This window comes from Malurus melanocephalus, unplaced genomic scaffold (genome assembly GCF_030028575.1).
Source record: "Malurus melanocephalus ecotype Western Australia unplaced genomic scaffold, MMel_1.1 scaffold_35, whole genome shotgun sequence".
In the NCBI taxonomy this organism is placed as follows: Eukaryota; Metazoa; Chordata; class Aves; order Passeriformes; family Maluridae; genus Malurus; species Malurus melanocephalus.
The window spans coordinates 1,393,557-1,414,859 of record NW_026623267.1 but is presented as its reverse complement, the minus strand read 5'-3'; the positions used below and the strand labels follow the sequence as shown (position 1 = coordinate 1,414,859).

The window sequence follows — 21,303 nt, the reverse complement described above, 5'->3', positions numbered from 1 at the left end:
AAAAGAAAAGAAAAGAAAAGAAAAGAAAAGAAAAAGCAAGCATGTTTTGCACAGCATAGTTTGGTGAAAACATGACACCATTTCCTACCTCCCTGAGAACTAGGACCAAAATTCAGGCCAAGAGGGGAACTACTTAAATTACCCCATAGCAAATGCTAACATCATGAATGTAGTTTAAACTTCCAACTCAGTGCTGCAGAGTATTCCCCAATCCCAGTTGTGTCTCTAAGAACCATGTGCCTTCATCCTTGCAGGAGCACAGGACCGGTGACAAAACTGCATCTCCATTTTATGCAATTAATTTACTTGAGACTCAAAACTGACTCTTCTGTTATCCCACCYATCCCTGCTGCTCATGTATTTGCTCTGTCTGGTGCGTGGGAAACACATGAACAATCACTTTCTCTCCAGAGAAAGCTGCTCTCTCACCTGACCATAGCATCCCACTGCTCTCTGAGACCATCTGTCTTGCGTTAGTTCCCTGCAGGGAAGAGAATGGTGACAGTGCCTGAGAGGATGGGGTTTGATGGCTCAGAAACTGGTCTAGAATGTAAGARTTGTGACTCAGAGCTCGAGCTCAGAAAGACCTAAACCAACCCCAGAGCAGGCAAAGGTTGCAGCAGCTCAGCTGCCACACAGCAGTTCCTGTTACTCTGGGTCAATTGAACCGTCCAAGCTCAAAACCCCAGGTCACAGCCAGCTCTCTGGTCTGAGCACAATTTAGCACAACTTCTCACCTATTCCTGTGTCAGAATACTGCTCCTTGAGCATAGCAATTTAAGCACCTAATGGGCATCATGCTCCAAGTCAGCGAGCTGATTTAGCTGAGGCACAAGGTGGTAGAAGGCTCCAAGAAACAAGGCAGATTATTTACACAGTAGATCATTAATCTTAATTAATTTCTTCCTGAAAGAATAGTATTTGAGCAGATTCAGACATCTTGAATGAGGTAGCAGTATCTTATCAATGTCCCTTCATATTTTGATAAACTTCATTCAAGATTGAGGGAGCACTTAGGACTCACAGGAACCAAAACAAATTACTTTACCCTGTCCCCTCCCATTGCTAAGAAATACTCCAATTGACTAAAATTGATTCCTGAAAATATATACTATATAGGGCAATCCTTAGTTTAAAAATCTAAAAAAACAGACAAAAATTGTATGTTGGCAGCTATATTTTAAACAACAAAAAAAAAATCTTCACATAATAAATACATCTTATGCACATTAACTTCAAATTTACTTCAGAAAGCTATTTACAATATAAATAATTATAAATGGGAACACTTTGCAAGATATTGTTGACATAGCTAAATTATATTTTCTACATTACATTCCAAAGGAAAACTACAGATGTTATGCTACAATGCCACTAGACCCTTTACATTGCAAAGCATGGTATTTGAAACACTGGCAATCTGTGTCTTTTTTTCCAGAAAAGTAACCATTGGTTTAAAGCAAACATGAAATATCTTCATCATGTCTCAAGTGCTTTTTTTATTGTTAAATTAGTATATTTTATGCATTGAAATATATACCTTGGGAAAAAGTTGCAGTGCCCTAAAAATACTTTTTCTAATAGATTTTTTTTCCTTAGAATGTAAAAGTGCTAACATTTTCTATTATGTGAAAAAGATTGTTTCTTGCATTTTGTAACTTCCCACTGTATCAGTAGCTGAAAAGGAAAAAAAAAAATTAATGCAGTCCAAATTGTAATAAATAAAAGTATTTAAAATGGCATTTGGAATCCCAGAACAACAGGAAAGATTGAGAACTTTGTGTGAGCCAGGAGTTCAATAGCGGATGCAACCAGACAAAAAGCTTTTTTTCATCCTGTATTTGATCTTTCCTTTCAAATACAGCTTCATAGATGGAGTCATAAATTAACTCTTTTCAAAAAGGGATGTATTCCTAACAACTTAGAGCCAGATTTATCTACAGAACTCTTGYATACATAAGCTAAATGCCACAGTGAAGTTTAACCTCACACCATTTCTTTTTCACTAATAAATACCCTAAGGAAATGTGAAATGGAATCACACTAGTGCTGTCACTTTTCTGAACAGAAGACTATTTCATTTTTTGGTCTACAAAATAACAGCTAAATCCTCAGCTGCACCTCTAGCAGACTTTAAAAACACCAAACCGAAGGRTTACAGAAATCTGAGGGGGGTTGATTTGCTTTTTTTTTTTGTTGCTGTTTTGGGGGTTAGTTAAGGTTTTAATTGGTTTGGGGTTTTTTTGCTTCTCAGTGCACACAGCTGAAATATTTAACCATCAATACTAAYTGCAAATTAAATAAAATAGGTTCTTCACCACACTGTGGAGCTATCTGGAGTTAAGCCAGTACACCTACAGGAAAGGATGTTCATCCACCATYGTTCCTAATAACAAAACCTGCATTGCTTTTAGGCTCTTAGGTGCTTAAGTAAACTTGGAACTCATGGAAACACCAGAGCCTGAATCTGTTTGCTGCCAGATATTAACTATAGCCACCTTAAAATAGACATAGCTAGGTCTAATCCTGGAACTGTGTGCTGTAATCCTCATTACATACAGGTTTGTATGCAGAAGATTTGAAACCAATGCGTATGGCACAGCTCTGTTCCGTGACTGAAAGGTTATCTGACCTTTGGAAAAGGCTGRTTTGCAGCCAGGCTGATTTTCTGGGGTGGCTGTGCCTTTTCCAGAAATACTATGGGACMTTTTATTTTTTTCCAACTCACTCAGCATGCTCATATGAATGAACATATGGTGGTTAACATACTTAGGGACATTGATGGAAAAATGCTGCATGTGCAGAGACAAAAATGAGATTCAGATAACAGTGATTAAAAGAGATTAAAAGAGCAGAATTTCACTGTGTAACCCACAGCAATATTKCAGACACATCAACAAAAGCCATTTAAAGCTGAAGAAATAATTCTGGGGCTCTTCAGTTGGGAGAGATGTATTCATTTTTTTTTAAAACACAAATAACCTCTTTTATAGAAATACAGCCATAGAGCTATTATCTTCCATGGTTCCATATTCACACATTGAGATTTAAGGAAAAAGGAATTTCAAAACAAAMCCCAAACCTATTATCACAAGTCAGCTTTCTTTCCCTTGCACATATTAAGCAGTACCTTACTCCACAAATATTCCCATTTGAATCAATGGGAAAAATTGCCAAGTAAGGTTCTTTTAATTTAAGAATTRCTTTGTAAATTCATCCAAAGTCACAAACTCTATGCCAATGGGGTGTGATTTCATGTAAAGACTAGAGGGCTTTTTATTTCTTAAAACAAAAGAGATATACTAAAATTGTAATGCACAAAAACCATAATGTGCCATCCACTGACATCAATAAGAAATGGTTYGAAAGAGCTGTGGTCACTCTGTTTTTGCATTAATTGTAAAAATATTAATATCATGTTAATAGCAAACCAGCATTGTCAGAGAAATGATGCAATTTATATTGTTTCTGTTCCAAAACACAACATACATACCTTATTTAAAGTGATAACCTTTAGATAATGCAATACATTTGAAACTTATTTGGTTCAAATGCCTTGCATTTTTCAATTTTGCAAGATATTTCTTCCCATCTGATTTGAAAAAGGAAGAAACATAAAAAAAAACAATATATCCTTGAAGGATACTAAATGAAAATTTGAATTACATAAATATGTAATGGAAAAAATAAGCTCTATACCATATTGAAAAGCACATGTAATATGAGCTGCAGTGATATTATATGCTATAATTAAGATTGCAGACTTGCTTTTGTGTAGCATACAAAGTCTATGTTTGCAAAACTCAATGCTTTCTGTCAATTAAAAAGAAATTCCTGGCTATGTAAAGAAGCAGGATAGCAAACAAGCTGACAAAAGACATCCATCTCTGGCACACTGTATTGAAGTGTTGTTGCTGTAATCCCATGAGGAGAGAGAGCATCAGCCTTTGCTTGTAGCACAACATGGCTGCATGTAGAGAYATCTCTACTGATTTATTCCATTCATTACAGTGCATTTTTGCATTTGTAGTGGACTAGAACGATCACAAAAAGATAAATAACTATAGTTTTGGAAGTCTTATTTTGGGATTACTGTAAATGAGGATGGGGAACTTTTATTGCATAGCACACTGGCTTTTTTTCCAGGGTGACGTCATACAGCGTACAAGCACCTTATTCTGTGCCTGATTGTTTTATCGGTCTTCTATTTTTCAAAGGTGCCTGTCAGAATGCAAATGCAACCATCACCAAGGCTTGGTTTCCTGACTACTTGTGGCTAGTAGACCCCAGGCAGAGAACTGCAGGGGATCTGCCGAACTCTGTTGCCTTCTAACTAAAAGCTTGATAGTAAAGMGTTCTTGGTGATCCCAAGAAACTTCAGTGCTGAGAAAACCCCATTTCATTCAAACAGTTTAGGAGACTCTTCTGTAATACAAAATAATATTAACACTTAGATGTGGTTTTATATGTACTTGTAGGGATAATATGATACCATGTACCTCTAATCTATTTTGCTTTGCAAAATGTATTTTAATACTGTAAAATGAGACTCSAAGTACAAGTTTATTCATATTACTCATAGGAACAAGTGAAATAAATATGTAWCCAGAACTAAATTTATCAAAAATACTTTCTTATTCCTATGCTTTAGGAATATATACAATTGTTGGGCTGAAAGAAGTCCATTTTGGTCCATTTCTTCCTCTGAGTTAACAGKTGTCAGTGTTTTTCTTCCCCTCAACTATTTGCCTTGTTGTTATCTTAAAACAAACAAACAAACAAAAAAAGTCGAACTGCTGCACTTTATGACCTTCATTATCCATTTGGCAATGGGTCAAATAAACTTCTTGCCAAATCTTTTTGTTCTCATTTTGCCTTGGCTATCATTCAATGCCCTGTCTCTCATTTCTGCCAGGAGTTCAAATAGTTTTAGACCATTATTTATCTCTCCTCTGTGCAGAGTTTGGTGCACATCAGTGACATTACCCCTTACTCCTTTCCCTTACAAAGATGACAGACCCAGTTTATTTAAAGCTTTTATTAGATCTTTCAGCCTCTTTGTCTTTTGCTGAGCTCTGCTCCACCTTTTCTGTTACGAGGTTTAGATAATAAAGACCAGACTGTGTTGTTCTCCCTTGTGTTCAACGTGCATTTCACCAGGAGCGATCACACTGCAGTCAACAAAGGTCGCTTATGGAGTAAGGTACTACTCAATTCAAGATTCACAATCTGCCTTGGAGTGATCAGGACTATGCACAGTATTCCAAGTTCAGAGAGGTAATTTCCTCTGCTTTCAAGTACGTCTCTACTTACGTGGTTTGTAATATTATTATTTAGCTTTTGCTTCTGATTAGTTTTATTTGGAAACAGTATTTTTAACCCACCCRTAGCATGCTGGTTTATATTTAGTCCCATTGATGACTCAATCCCATATGTTGAGCTTCTGAATGTTACAAATGAAGCTAGTCTTAGAGCTAATCACATTTTAGTAATCACCTCAGGTCCCCTTTCCTCCACATTGGCATAAGAGGGAGMGGTGGTCAGTTGCAGTCAACCTTGGGACCATATAAATGCCATGCAAAAAAGTACAAGTCTAGCAATTGTGCCTACAAATGCCCTATTTTGCATTTTTAGCATATGTTCTTTATTTATTCTTTTCCAATTAATCAGTCTCTTTGTTCATGAGGTTATTAAAAATTTTWAAAAGTTTCTCTGCCTCTTTTGATGTCTTATATAACTCTAGGACAAGCCCTGATAATACCAGCATTCTTAATACAATTTTATTCCTTGGAACACTGATTTCCCTCTGTACTTTTTTAGGTACATATGGTTGATTTTGATGTCCTTAGTATTTTCTGATATTCATTAAATTATCTGCTGCAATCAAGAAAAGAATTCATATTTCTTTATCAAAGTCATGCCTATTACTTTACCATGTTTCAGACAGAGTAGTTACCATTCTCTATATGCTCTTAATTTACTCCAAAACCTTATCAGAAGTTAGACAAACCACCAAGCAGTTTTTACCTATTCTTGACTCATTTGTTTTTACATTTATGCAATTGCATTTATATTTTACAGCAATATTTCTATGATTCTATTGAGCTTCTTCTGTGTTTCAAATTAATTCTTAATTATTCAACTCCTTTTCCTTATGTTATTATTATTACTAAATGGGATACATAGCTACAGGGTTAACTGTTTATCTTGGACCACTGCTAATTTCAGTCTATTCTTCCTGTTTCTCCAGGCAATTTTCTTCCATTTCACTCCACTACCTGCCATGGGCAACCTTTCAAAAACATGAGAACCATCTCCCATCTTCACAGCAAGACAAGCAAGCCTTTGGATTTTTCAAAACTACAGTGAGAACACCCCTCTCTTTTTAATGCAGTAGAAGTAAATATTTGACCATACTAATCATAAGGACTCTTTTCAAATCAAGCATATGTAAATAGCTATGTTTGTGAGTACACAAGGACATGGCAATTCGAGGAGTTCTCTCTTCTTTCTCCCTTTTTTTGATTTTATATTAGCCAGCCATGGATGCTTTATACCATACAGGAGCATAACATGCTTGGCCTTTGGGGAATAAACAAATCACCAGAAGTACACTTTTTTGTGTGTATTTTGAAGGAACACATCCCAGCTTCCTGTGTAAAAAGAGTGCATAGCAGTTCTGTTGGCTGGTACCTATGCAGTTCAGAAGATCTGCCCTTGGCAGTGTTTCCAAGCAACACCTCTTACACAATGTGGATAAACTGCTCTGTCAGCCTGCCACAAGCACTCCCTGCCTGGACCTCTTCTATCCTTCTCAGCATGCATGGCACTGACTTTGAGTTTAGYTCCATTCACTCTAACCCTGCATGCCAGTGCATTTTTATTTTCAGTAATGCATGTTAACTAGCTTATCCCCCCAAACCTTAGGTTCCTCTTTCTAGTGCACTGTGGTATATGAAATGCTGGTAAGGACAAGGGCATGAAAACATAAAATATCCTCCAATTAGATCTCAAAGGTTATTTTTTWAAGCACAAAAGTTTTTAGAAAAAAAAGTGTCAGCTCCCATTGGTTATTATAACAGATGTTCCCTTGTGTCCTTGTGCTGGATCTTGCTGCATCCTTAAGTGAGAAGTCACATCAAAGTGGGATCCATTGCAGCCYAGTGAATAGTTTCTAATTGTTTCASTGTCATATAGATGCTCCAGGGCATATCCAGTTAGCGTGTAAGCATGCTTATCAAARTACTGCCTGTGGGAGCTGTAATAATTTGGAGAGGCTGCTGGGTGGTCTCCTTGGGTTTGATGAGGGGACATGTCTGAATGCAGGTAGTCTTTAGCCAGTACCAAACTAGACTTTGATATTCGATCAGAATTGGGGCTACTTATCCTAGACAGTGTCGTGGGGCTGTTGTCATAGTCATTTTCATGCGGGCTCATGATCTTTCCGTCTCGCTGCTGGATGTGTTCGCAGGGAGGAGTGTTGGCAACCGTCGGGACGCGGCAGACGTCCGCTGCCAACTGCTGCTGAGGGTAGCTGGCAAAACAGATAGCGTGCTTCTTCCCCGTGCCATTGATGGAGACCAGTGGGTCAGGAGTGGTTTTCCGCAGCTGTAGCCTGTTTTCTTCTTCTTTAATCATTTGCTGGGTGGCTCTTATTAGAGTTTCGATTTTGCTGGGCTCATGTGGGCTGTTCTGATACTGCTCAGTACGGTATCGGTCGCCTGACTCRCTGGCAGAGCCAGGGTCGGGTGAGCTAACGACACTGTCCTCATCCCAGTGTCCCCTTCCTAGGAAAGAGASAAAGGAGACAAGTGCTGAGGTTTAAGGAGGCAAGTGATCTTGAAGATAATGTAATCTGAACCTTATTTTACTGACAGAAAATCAAGTCAGAGGAGACACGTAACAGTTGCCAAAAATKACCACGGTGGATCCCTTGCTTTTCAGTGACCAACTCTAGCTTCCTGTATCTCCACATGGAACAAGTAAGACAGCTGGAAATATACAAAGARATCTAAGCACCTCAGCACAGATATCCAGTGCCACCTGATACACTTTTGGGTAGTCAAGCATCTGCATAAGCCCAGCAGGTATGGCACCAACTCTAAAACAACTCCGCCTTTCAGAGCAGGTAGGGGCCTGGCAGGGTATCCTAGGGCATGTCAAAGTGCCCTCATTGCCAGTATTCAGGTCCCTGGCCACTTAACACCTCTTTGCATCAAGATCTGAATGAATTTGGGCCATGGCAAAAATAAAAATCTCAGGGAATTACAAATGTTCGACATTCCATAAAGTTTTCTTAGGCTTTCCAGGAGCTGGAACACAGACAGCATTGAGAAATAGCTTGTGGTTGTGTAGTGACTTTAAGCAGCTTACACAACAATAGAGAGCCACAAGTAACGAAGGAACTCTTCTTCAAAAGCTCAAGAACTCATAGCTGTTGGACAGGTTTACTGTTAAAAATGTGATGTCATATTCCCATGCATAAATACTTGCTTTTGATAKGGTAAAATATTAACTTTTATTATGGTAAAATATTAATTCCCTTTAAAAAATAAGGCTGTCTGATATAGGGCCTTATTTATTGGATATGTATGATATACATATCAGAGAACAGGTTCAGCTTGCAAGTAGCTGAAAGGACAGAAGACCTGTCAGTCCTCACTAGGAAGAAAATGAGTAGCCCCAAAGCCTGATYGTTCAACATTATGATAAAGGGATTGATTTGCTGAGATGTGTTCCTGTAGTGGTAGTAGTCCCACACGTGTGGGAGCTGCACATGTCACTTATTGATGCCTTTGCCTCAAYACACACAAAGTCCTCTTGAGGGATGAAGCACGTTGGGTTGGCTGACAGTACTCCTCAAAGCAAACCCATTTTCAAACGAGCACAAGAAGTTTCCCCTGTTCTGTGTTGGGTCAGGGCATACAGATCTGTTTGGGTTGCAGATCACTACCACTGCATTGCGGAGTWAACTACAAAAATCAGTGATGGGATTTTACAATAAAAATATCTTGTCATTTCTGGGAGAAGTACTGCGCTGTGGAGTACTATGGGCATGAATGTATCCTTCACATCCTCTTAAGATCTGGACCCAAAATGGCAGGACCAGTCGGGATTTTCCCCCAAAGCAACATACAGACTGAAGACCTGCTGAAAAATGTAAGATTTGATACAATAAAGAAAATAACTTCAGCACCTGGAATCACAGCAAAGCCAAACCACACACTTAAACCAAACTATATTATCCATTTGTATTAATTATCCTTGATAGAGGGACAGAATAAATATCTAACCCTTTTGAATTTGTACCTCAGTATGATATTGCTATGCTCAGCAAGAATTATCATGCATAAAATTTGCCAGCAGAATTATCATATTTTACTAGGTTCTCTTTTTTTSAGAAGAAAATGCTACAAAAACACAAATAGGCCAGAAGTACAGAACAGGCACAAGGAAGGAGGCATGTTCTGACAGGAAAAGTRAACAACCCTCATCAGAAAAATTTCTGTTCCATTCCTTTCCTGTTTTTCATCTGATTGTATTTCGTATAACTTAATATTTAATATTTTATTTCTATTCTCAACATAACTTACCTCAGATTGGAGTAAAACAGAACAGCTCTCCTTTGTTTACAAAGCCTTTTTCTACAAATCAATGGAGTAGTACCAATATAATCAACTTGTATGAGTTCATTAGAGGCAACATTTGTTTTGATAGATTATTTTAGTAGAAAAACTTTAWTTTTTGGATGTTGCATCCATCCTTTCAGCCTTGAATTCTGACTTTTTGGCCAGTTACTGTCTTCCAAGATTCAACCTGTAGTTTTAAAACCAAGGACCTTTGGACTTTTCCAAACCCAATATCAGGCTTTCACCGTGGATTTTTTTATTAGCTTCAGCCTCTGAAAATGTACTAATGCACACTGAGTTTGCAACCTGTCAGAAACCAAATGAAATTCCAGGCTTGGTRCTGAAAGGATGGAGATATTAAAACTAGCTAAAAATTATAACTGAGGATAAATGTCTGAAATCAAAAATTACTGTTAATTTCAATAGCCAACTTTATATAATCATCAAATCATACAGAATCTAGTAATGATAAGTAGAGAAAATGTCACTTGAAGAACAATTTCTTCAAAGGTTTTCAAGATGTTTTAATGCCTAGCTTGGATTTAAATCTAAATTTTTGCTAAATATATTCCATTAAGATCATGCTTAAAATCTCACTAGTCATGTATCCACCTTAATTTCACAGATTGATGAAAATACAGCAAAATTATATTTTGCTGCATGTACGCCAGACTGTAAAACTCAAATTTTAAGTATTCCTCATCTCCACAGATGTGATCTCTGAGACAAGAACATACATCAAAACCATCTAACTTTCCATCCTTCATATAAACAGCTGTTTGTTTCTGTCATGCTGCTTTATCTGAGCTGCTTGTGCGAATCMGTGTTGTCTCTTACCATGGATCCTGTGCACTGATGTTATGTGGGGCATGCTGTTCTCGTACGCTTCCCTGCTCTCAGGAGATGACTTAGTCAGAGGCAGTGCCGCACGAGAACCCCACCAGCTCTCCCTCCCCGGCTGCGGCGTGCCAAGGAAATAGCGGCCAGCTTCGCATCTGCCCCCTTCGCAGGCCTGAGTGTGGAAATGCCTGTCATCAGTCAGCCTCGAGTGGTCCAGCGCAAAACCGTAGCAGAGCGTGCTGCGGTCTGAGTACTGTCTGTAGGCGCAGGAAACGTCGTGGTGCTGCGAGCTCGGCCTGTCCGCAGGCTCCAGGAGCTGGGGAGAAGCCGTATCGGTCAGTGGGCTCCCACCCCACTGGCTCTCGTGGTCAGACTCGGATCTCTCCGTGTGAAATCCAGAATACTGCAAGACAGGAGAGGCAGCAAGGAAATTACCACACCTGGGTGAAATCTGCGAGTAGCTGTGCTGGGAAGGCAGAGCATGGATGTGATAGTGTGTTTTTTGTGAGCGTGGCCACATGTCTGCACCTCCCGATTGGGCTCCTGGTCCTTTCCTGTACAACACTCTGTAATGAGCTCACAGATGACAGGAAAGTCTAAAACATCCCATGAAAGTCTAAAACATCCCATGTCGGCCCGTAACAGCCATCTCCTTTATGATGTGTAATACTGGGCTCAGCAACATCAATGTTGCAATTCAATATATTTTTAATATGTCCAGGTTTTTCTTGTTGCTTTGAAAGCTGTGCTTATGCTCAGCCAAGGTGCTCCAATGCACTTCAGCAAAACACTTCCAAAAGGGACTGAAATAACACTGCGCCTGGAGCATTCTCACATGTCAAATTGAAACAGAATGTATTTGAAGGGTTTTGTTCTATGGGTTCACTCTTTTCCTCATATTTTGTTTGTTGATTTTTTTTTTCTTTCTTGGAGTTGAATCTTTGAACTTCTTTCCTCTTATTAGTAGGGAAAAGAAAGCCTCTTGTAAACCCCAGACTACCAACAAGAGGGTAAAGCTTTAAAGTGATGGCAGATATGCAGGAAGCTAAAAATCACCACTCTATTGCAATGTGGGAACAAGAAAAATCCAGAAACTATTTACCAGTAAAGGTGACTGCTAGCCAAAGCAGGCAGACTGGGCATTTGGCACCCTCAATTAAGCAGAGCCCTCCCAACACAGAAAAGCTGCTATCAGGCAGCTGGAAAATCAGTCAGGAGCATAAGCATTTGTTTAGAGAGAAGTAAGGGTTAAGTTAAATGCCACCAGTTTTTAGATATTCATAATGAATGTCTCAAACTTTCTGATGGTTTTTGGGAGAGGAAAAGAATGCTTACTAAACCTCCTAGGATTTAGCTATCTCATTTTTAAATCTTTTTATTTATTGGAACTGTCAAACTTCACGGAACATTTTTAAATCAATTTCACCCATGATTATGGACTGGGATGAGACCAAAGCTGTACATGCTCACCTCTTCAGCACTGCACACTCATGTCACAAATCAATGTATTACAACATGAAACTCTGGAATTCTCCTGTTCCATCACTCACCTTCCATATGCCCATTCTGCTTTTTCTTTTAATAGACCTAACATAAGGTTACCTTCCTTTTCATTAGATTAAGTTGCTATGAAACTCCTCATTATCAGCTAGGATCAAGGTTTTATGCACTTACCAATCGAAAGTACTGACCAGATGTTTGACTTACAGAAACTTAAACCATCTGTGCAACATCAGTAGTGTTTTTGGCATTTAATTGGGCATTTCTTCAGTATTCCAGCTGATATTTGTGAATACTGTTTGTTAACACAAAGGGTTATTTAAAGGAAACAAAGAAAGGGTCATGGCTTTGAGGAAGTCAATTATATTTTGTTATTAGTTATCAGAAGAATACCCACAGGCAAAAAGCCCACCAGTAGACATGGAGGAGCTCAGAAAGTTAGTAGCATGATACTCATCACAACACTTTAGATATAAAAGGACAAATAGGAATTTTCACAAGGGGTAGATGGTTACAGAGCCACAAAAGAGTTCTTTTAAATTCCAGTATCTCAACATACACTAATCAGGAACTTTATTCAGTCATCACAGTGCTCTGTGATCAACTGGAGCATCTAACTCTTCTGTTGTCTTTCAGATCTCATGTTTACAAGCTGCTTAGTCACAAGGATAACTTCAGAAGTAACAGCTGAATTATTGCAAGCCTTTTGACAAAAATGTATTTATAAAATTAAGTTTCTAATATAAAAAATTAGAAATTATTAACAAGATTAAGAGTAAAATTTATCTTGGGTGGGAAGTCAAAAAAAAAATAAGAAAATTTTTATCTGTTCTTAATTTTAGGATTTTTTAGTGCTCTTTTTGGACTTGGCTTGTATAAACCAGATTTTTTAATTTTAAAAGTTAAGCAGAGATATTATATAGCATAAGCCCAAATACCATTATATATATATATAGTATAAGAGTTCATTTATTTTCTTATTAAAAACAAAACTCCTTGTATTTATTTCTTTTATGAGGAAGACAAGGAAAATTAATTTCCAAAAATAATATAATGAAATTTCTATTTTTGGACAATTTATTATGATAATAAATGCCAGAGAATCTTTCAAACTGAAAACTCTTAATTTCCTGTACCTCTACTAGATGTTCTACTACAGTTCTATAGTTTTCTTTTTCTAAGAAAGACACTTCAGCAAGTGTCTTCTTGTCTTCTTAACTTCTCTTGAAGGGAATATCTTCATTTAACTGAAAACTTGCTCAATTTTTGCTTTTATCTTGAACCTAATCACAAAGGGCTCAATTGCACAGGTCTTCATGCACTTTTCTTAAAGAAAGGGAAATTATCTCAAAGGGTTTACGTTTAGTATATCAGAAATGCACTGTGTGATATCATATAATCATGTATCAAGACCAACAGTACTCGACTCATCTTCTTTGTACTCAATGTAAATGAAGATTATTTGAGATCTGACCCACAGCAGCTGCTGGGCCATGGACAGAATTAAATTAATGCAGTCAATCACTTGGGGGCCACATTTTCTGCCAAGGTTTGATAGGACTACTTATTCCTAAGGTATAGCATAAGCAGACAGAGGGCAAAAATATGTCTAATTCCCTTTAAATCCAGCCACATCTCTATTTGGCATCCTCAGGCTGCCTCCACTGCTGCGGTCCAGCCACTGCCTCTTCTGGGAATCTGATGTTGACAGGTGGAGAATTCAAGTGCGGGCATGTGTGACATGTTGATGGGGGGAGAAATGAAAGGGTGATCAAAGATATTGCTTTACTGAAATGGGAGTGGAAACACTATCTCTCAAGTCAGAATTAGGCTCCCATATGTCAAGTGATGAAAGACCATAAAAAATTGAATCAGATTTAATGAAAATTATGGCAAATTAAAATCAGGGTTTGTTTTTTTTTTTTTTAATCCCAGTCATGTCTCAGGAGAAGCATTTTATTTTCTGCTAATTTTTGCCTTCTGACTTCTATCAGGAGTCAAAAGGAAAAAGTAATTTCTTACTTTTGGATTTTTGACTAAGTTTAATCAGCGGATAGTGATTAAGAACTTCAGACCGGCAATATCTGAAATCCCTTCAGGTGATTTCTGAATTGTCTTCCGGCAGAAAAAAAACCCCAAAAAAACTCATACATTAAATAGTCCTCTAGCTGGTCCCTGGAAAATGAATTTCCACTTCTGAAAATTAGAAATGTCTTCTAGAATGCTAATCCAGTGTACCATCACAGTGAGCGCACACCAGCAGGATTAGCGCTGACAAAAAAGGGTCTGCGGGCCATTACTGATGCATTTTCACCCCAAGAAAAACTTCAGAAGGGCTAAAGAGGCAAGGAAATAGGAAGAAGATATAAATTCCAGATCTGAGAAAAGCTTACTTTATGAGAGCCCATGGAAGTATATTAGACCAGTAGACAATTTGATATTTCTTGTGTGATTTTCTTTTGCTGACCTTCCATTCCTACAGGTGTCTCACTGGCCTGAGAACTCATCCTGTCATACAGAGCAACATCAGCCTGCTCCACACACCACCCAAGACATTCAAACAATAGATATTATAGATACATAATTTTCTGTCAGCCTGCTCAGTTTTTTATCATTATAAACATTAAATATATGGTGAAACCCTCACAGAGTCCTCTTTTCCACAAAAAACTTTCACTACATCAGCATTAGCAGCTTTCCTCTTGATTTGTGTCTCAGCCATGAGGAAAAAAACACCACAGATGCTGACTGCATTGTACTGGGAACATATGCATGCTTTTAAATCACTTTTATCTTACATTTTACTAATGTAATCCTGAAATGTAAAATACGCTCTTTTCGCATTCACTATTATAGGCACAACAGATGGTGAAAGGCTTAGATTAAAGTAATACAGCATGTCCATTAAAATAACCCCCACTGCTGGTGACTCTTCACCAGACCAGGAGTTATGTTTACTATAAAAAGAGGGGTTTGCTCTGCTTTTGAACGCACTAGAAGTTGCCAAAGCTTTAGGCTACAGGAAGAAATTAAAACAAAACTAAACCCAGGCTGGCTAGAATTCAGCCTGATTCTGTTATCTTTACCCCTTTGGGTGATATGTCCAAATAGATACAGACTGCAGAATTATTCCAGATTATCCATTTAAAGGAGTTATAAAATCAATATATCTCTGAAATCTGATGTATTAATGTACATTAATATGTACATATATACCAGCCTATTAATATATACCTATACCTATAATATACACCTATTTCCAAAAATTTCTGTGTGCTGTAATACACACCAAAGCCTCCATCCAACATCCAACAGCTCTTGGGTACATTCTTACTTGTGTGTGTGTGTGCTTTCACTACATATATGTATGTATGTATATATATAATCTTTATCCAAGAACTAACATTAGATATGAAGATATGAAACAATAAACATTTATCCAGATCTCACCATGAAACATTTCCACTGCATGCACACAATAGGAAATTTAAATGTTTTCTTTAGACAATCACCATTAATGGGCTATTAAACTCCAAAGCAGTTCAGATGATCATAATTAAATTTTTTTTTTCCAATCTTGTTGCTACTTTTGCGTATGGAATAAATGAGGTCCTGGGCTAGTTTTTAGGAACAAAAAATTAATAAGGTGCAGCATTAGATTTTGGGAGCTCCTCAACAATGATGATGAGGATGATGATGATGATTATTATTATTATATTGTGGAGGAAGACTACAGGCATTTTTACATCAACTCACAATTTTCTTTTTCTGCAAATAGCCATCAAACCTTCATCTACCTGGATTTTTTTCCCACCATCTCTTTCAGCTCTGCACCTCTCTGGCAGGACAGGACTAGAAAAGCACTCTTCAAACTCTGTGGGCAAATCCTGCAGCTGGGCCATGAATTTTTGTTTTTTCTTCCCCTGCCTGAGTCTGGTTTCACAGAACCCACTAGCCCACTGTACTAACAGCAGGCAGTATTAATCAGAAGCTGACCAATGCCTCCAGTTTAATGAACTGTTTCACTCAGAGAATGTACAAGACCTGCGTAATGCTAGGTCAGCTTTTGCATAAGATTTGAGGCAGAAAACAATAACAATGTCTTAGATGACCAAAACATCCACTTTTTGCACTAGTAGCAAAATACAGCTGAAATTGATTAGCATCATTTTCATACAGCTCATATCTCATGTAGCTATCTCAGGGGCACATAGATGGAAAGGTGGAGGATTCTCAGTGAACACCCAATAAAGCGTAAGATTTCTTTTTCCCTTCAAGAGAGAAGCAAAGTAAATGGTAGGGTGAAAAGAGAAAAGGAAAGGGAAAAAAAGGGAAGGAAATTATGTACATTAAAAATCTTCTAGGTGCCCTTGACTTTAACAAGTACTTTTCCCACTTTGTTATTTTGCTAATAAACTTCCTGCTTCCTTTCCTCACAACAACTCAGGCTCCTGTGTAAGCCAAACCCCGTGACCTCGCTTTTCAGCTGCAACTTTTAAGTCACACTCTRATTCTCCTCTACTGACTGGCAAATTACATGGGCAGGAGACTGAGGGACACAGGCTGTGCCACCTGCTGCATGTTCTTCACAACAGCTTCTCTTAGTCTTTCAACAGTTCATTCAGCAGTGGAGAAGGATGAGAGGGAGGCAAAGCCAAGCTGCCAGTGTTACTTGTGGTGATGGGCTGCAATGAATGGCATGACCATTTTTCAAGATAATGGCAACCACCGTGTCTGCTTCTTTTTGAATGATGAAATATGTGACCTTAATAGGCAGCTGGTAATGAGGATGCAAAATGAAACTGGAAACTAATCCCCTTCAGCTTTCAGACAATTGCTGATAAACCAAAAGTCACAATGCTGCACTGCTCATTCAGTATTTTTTGTGGTGACAGAAAGTATAAGGAGGTCACACTTTCAGAAATCAGATAGATGCAAAAGCATAACAAGTCTTCAGCTGGGATTGTCCTGCTAGTAAATGAGTACTTTGGAAAGGAAGGCAAGATTAAATGTAATTACAGAATATCAGAGATAGTCATTAAAACTGAATTTAGAATTATTTATAYGTGTCTTCCCCAATTCTTTTAAACAGTTGGATAACAATTGTTTGATGTAGTGCATTCATGAAAAAGGCTTTTTTAATAACCCGCAGAAACATGCATGTATGAATGAATAAGTGAGCTATTACAACCTCTGACAAAAATTTGATTCTTAAATTAGGAATCTGGATTMATATCTAGGTGCTCAGTTAAATATTCCCTGTGACAAAAGCAGATGTCATTTAAATGAAATTTTTACCCTCGGTGCCTTTGAGGGGAAAGGAAAGAAAATAAGGAAGTGATGCAGACATTGGGGATCAAATTATACATGCTTAGAGGTCCATTTAGAAAACATTGTGCCGGCAGAGAAACGGTAGTTATTAAGATAATTTTCAGTTAAATATTGACCCAGGCCCTTTAAAAGTACATAGCTCTTCAATGTTACATCATGGATGCATACATTTATATGCACCATGTAGAGGCACAAGAGCAGTAAGAATTGTATCATTAGTAAACGCCATGGTTATTTTAACAAACAGATTTACTTGAGCTAAAAGTCTTACAGTGTAAGGGATGCAAGTGCTGTGACACTGCCTGAAGAAATCAGCTGCACAAATGTATTGGGTAAGTTTCAGTTCGCAGACCCAATYGAGTCTGGTCCATTTTCCAAGCAGGAACACGTTCCTTACACATTAGGCTGGAAAACGAAATCTGGGAAATTAAAAGCTACTGATGCCAATGACCACCTCCTTACTGTTTTCTTCCTTTCAAAGTTTTATACACAGGAAAGTATAYACTTTCTTGTTCCCATTCAGCAAGTTGGCTGACTGCTTTCCCTCCTCAAAAGTCACTCCTCTTGACAGTAATTTCAGTATTAACTGCTATTAACTATCTGGCAGCTTTCTAGATATGTTGGAATTAGTAAATACAGAGTGAGAAAAAGCAAGATTTCTCAAATGGCAAAACTCATTRTCTTCTCAAACCAAGTATTTCTAAACCAACATTTTCACTTGCCTTTCTGTCCRCTTCTCATTAACTCTGAGCCCTGTACTGCTATTGTTGTTGAYAATGATTTCTTATGCATGCTGAAATATAAATGTTTCCAGCTTTTTAGAAGCTGTTTAAAGAAACATATTCCTGTCTCAAGATTGTGTAACCTGCTGTCCTTTACTCCCTTTGAGTAACACRTTCTTCAGCCCATTCTAGTTACTTGGGTAAGTAGCAGTCAAAATCAAGATATTCAAAAATATTTAATTTAGTTTTTCAAAGACAGCTACCTGTGGGTATGGTGATGTCCTTGATTTTGACTTTGTGCTCGAGAGGCGAGATTTGCTTCCCTTTCTATTATCCGTTATGGTCGGAGTTGAATTTGCGTATGAGAATGCCGGCTTGGTAGCAGTGACCTGATCCAGGGAGAGCTGGAGTCCTTTATATTCAGTATCCCTATATAAAAGGCAAAAGTGAAAAACAAACTCACTTCAKGTCTTAATGGGAAACATTCCTTTCTTCTTAGTGGGGGGTGGAAACAAAAGATATTTTTAAGGAAAAAAAATAAAACCATCCAGGGCAAGCCAGTATATCCCCCTAATACGTTTATGGAGTATAGCTTACTAAGCAGTAGCACTATTTTTATACTGAAAATATGATTGCTTTTTGCATCCAGCTGTTATCATCCTGATCTACTTTCTTCAGTRATAAAAAGCAATGGGATGGATATTTCTGAGACTTGTATTGCAGTTCTACATTGTTCACATAGCTAAGCAGTAAACAGGATACATTTTCCTCAAAACTCTTTTAACTGTACAACTACAAACTTACCATGTGTGTATTATGTACGTGTGTGTTCACATGTGTGTATGCGGGGTGCACAGAACAGCCTACACAGATGAMTAAATAAATTGAACAAAATAATTTTTAATGGAAAACACTTGACATTTAAGGTTGTACTTTTCAGTATTTAAGAAGTTTAAGGTAATTGGTGCAAAATTAGGATTTTTTTTTTATTTTTTTTTTTTTACCTTTGGGTCTTATGAGTGTTTATTCCTCCATTTTTAGTTTCCTTAACAGTTTGCCAGCCAGAGAAAACAGCAAAATAAATACAAATCTTGCAATTTAAATAGCTTGTCCCTCACTTGCAAAATAATAAGAGATTTTCTATGGGGAGCTATATATAAAGCCAGTTTTTGAAGTTCAGTGTTAGTTTTTTCAAACTAATGAATACATAAAAGTAAGGAAAACTGGCACTGTTCACCATGTCTCACTAAGCATAACGAGGGCATGTGTATTGGACTGCACCCCTGTGCACACATCTGCATGTCTGCTGGGAMCCGGGGGAGTAAGAAATGAGCTCTCCAGCTTTCATGTAGTCATACGGAACTTATTCTGACAATGATTTATTAAAAGAGAGCAAAGCAAGAGCTTCTTCCTGACCTACCTACCTGGAGGAAAAGAGGAAGGATTCATGATTTTTTTTTCCTTTGTGTTATCAGTAGAGAATTAAGGGAATAAGGGAAGAATAATGCTTYTCTTAAGTAGTCAAGAAGGCAACATATTCATTCACATATTACTCTATACTCCATCTAAACCTAAAAATTAATTATTTTAATTAATTTTATTCAGTTAATAAATAATGTTATGAATAATAAATCATTTACCTGGCTTTAGCAACAACATTTTGCTCTATAATCACAAATATTTGATGTGCAAGCCATAAGAGTCTAGCATTTTTTAGAAAGAAACTGCACCACAACCTAAACATATCAGGGCTTATTACACTGAAATGTTTTCAGATAAAAGTCAGGGATAGAAGAATAAACTTGACGAATCACTGAAATAAGTGAAATAGGAGGACTCTTTGAACAGCYACAGAGAAACCTGCAAAACTAACAGATTAATTCATCCCAATTCTACAATAATTTTTTTTGCATCTGATAAACAGTAAACGTGTTGGTTGAAGAGGCTTAGGTTTCTGCAACGTAGACAATGTGTATGTGTCTGTGTATAACACATGAAAGCAAATCCCTGACATTAGAACTGCACTATGTTGTTTCCAGCCCATAGCAGACAGATTTTTCAAGTACAAATAGTGCATTGCAATGCAAAATTTGTTCTTAATGTGAYAATTTCTTCAAATTTTGGTTTTAACAGAGATAGGTCTCAGCTATAATATCTGCATTTCAAGTATCTTGCCTGCAGTGAAAGAGCCTGAGTATGGGAATTTGCTTTGGACTCTTTGACAGTRTGGCTCATCCACATATTTTGAAAGCATTAATCTTTCCCATGGTTACCCTCAGAATTTTCATCCAGACACCTTGATTTGACATACAAAACATCTGTCTCCATAATTGATTCCTAGAAAATTGTGTCATACTAAACACAAAAGATGTCAAACAGTCCRTACTTAACTGCTATAATAGCATGAGATTTTATCAACAGTCCTRAAAAAACTATTAGTCTCATCCTAATATACACACTCCCACTGACTATTTGATTATAAGAAGAAAGGTCCTGTGTTCTCAGYGTCAGAAGCAGAAAATATTGCCACCAGAAACTAAAATTAATCAAAACTAAGTAGGTTTTCAGAGCCTTAGGRGTATGAGGAGGTTGTGTTTTGGTTTTGAGCCCGCCAACCCTTTTACCTCTGCTTTTGCTGGAGAACCCATAGCTCCTGTCATTAACTCCCCATCCATTTYTGGCCACCCTGCTGTTTTCTTGTGTCAGTGAAAAAGTTTCAAAACACTGGGAGAAATCTCCCCCTGGTATTCAGACCACACTGTCATTCCARCACTGCTGGTCTGCTGTTAAAATTTGTGGAAGGGCCAAGCATTCAAATCACAGAGACTCCACTCTACAATGTTTCTAGGCCATGGGAATCAGAAACAAAAAAGCAAAAAACAGTCAAACCAGACAGACCAAATCCTTGYATTCCATTCTATGTTACTTTTCTATTTCTTTGGTATAGTTATGGTGAGGGCTCACCCTCCCTGAACACCACCCCTTAGAATAAATAACACAAGCTGGTATTTGCAGACAGTTGCTTAGAAAGTAACTTCATCAAAAACAGGATAACAAAAAACTATCTGAACTTCTTGCTGCCAGATACAAAGTTTTCCCTTAGAAAAAGAAGACTTCTGAGCTCCCCTTGCAGATGAAATACCTGGATATTTTACATCACTGAGTCATGATTCAACACCACCTCAACCTTGCCCTAGAAGAGCTACCCTTCAGAATTAACAAGAGAGATACCAGAACACCATCAGCAACTGCCCAAGATAAATACCAGAAGTTTAAAAAAA

The 21,303-nt window shown here is 37.7% G+C and overlaps 1 protein-coding gene across 1 annotated transcript in view; it reads right to left on the bottom strand.

The window, feature by feature from the left end:
- Nucleotides 1-1,228: 1,228 nt before the first annotated feature.
- SIM1 (SIM bHLH transcription factor 1) overlaps nucleotides 1,229-21,303 on the bottom strand; it is a 51,092-nt gene continuing 31,017 nt past the window's right edge. The window contains exons 9-11 of the mRNA XM_057364089.1: nucleotides 18,286-18,451; nucleotides 10,467-10,872; nucleotides 1,229-7,787 (exon numbers count right to left, since the gene is read on the bottom strand). Coding sequence (XP_057220072.1) covers nucleotides 7,057-7,787; nucleotides 10,467-10,872; nucleotides 18,286-18,451 — 1,303 coding nt within the window. The 3' untranslated portion in view covers nucleotides 1,229-7,056. The remainder of the gene's footprint in view (nucleotides 7,788-10,466; nucleotides 10,873-18,285; nucleotides 18,452-21,303) is intronic.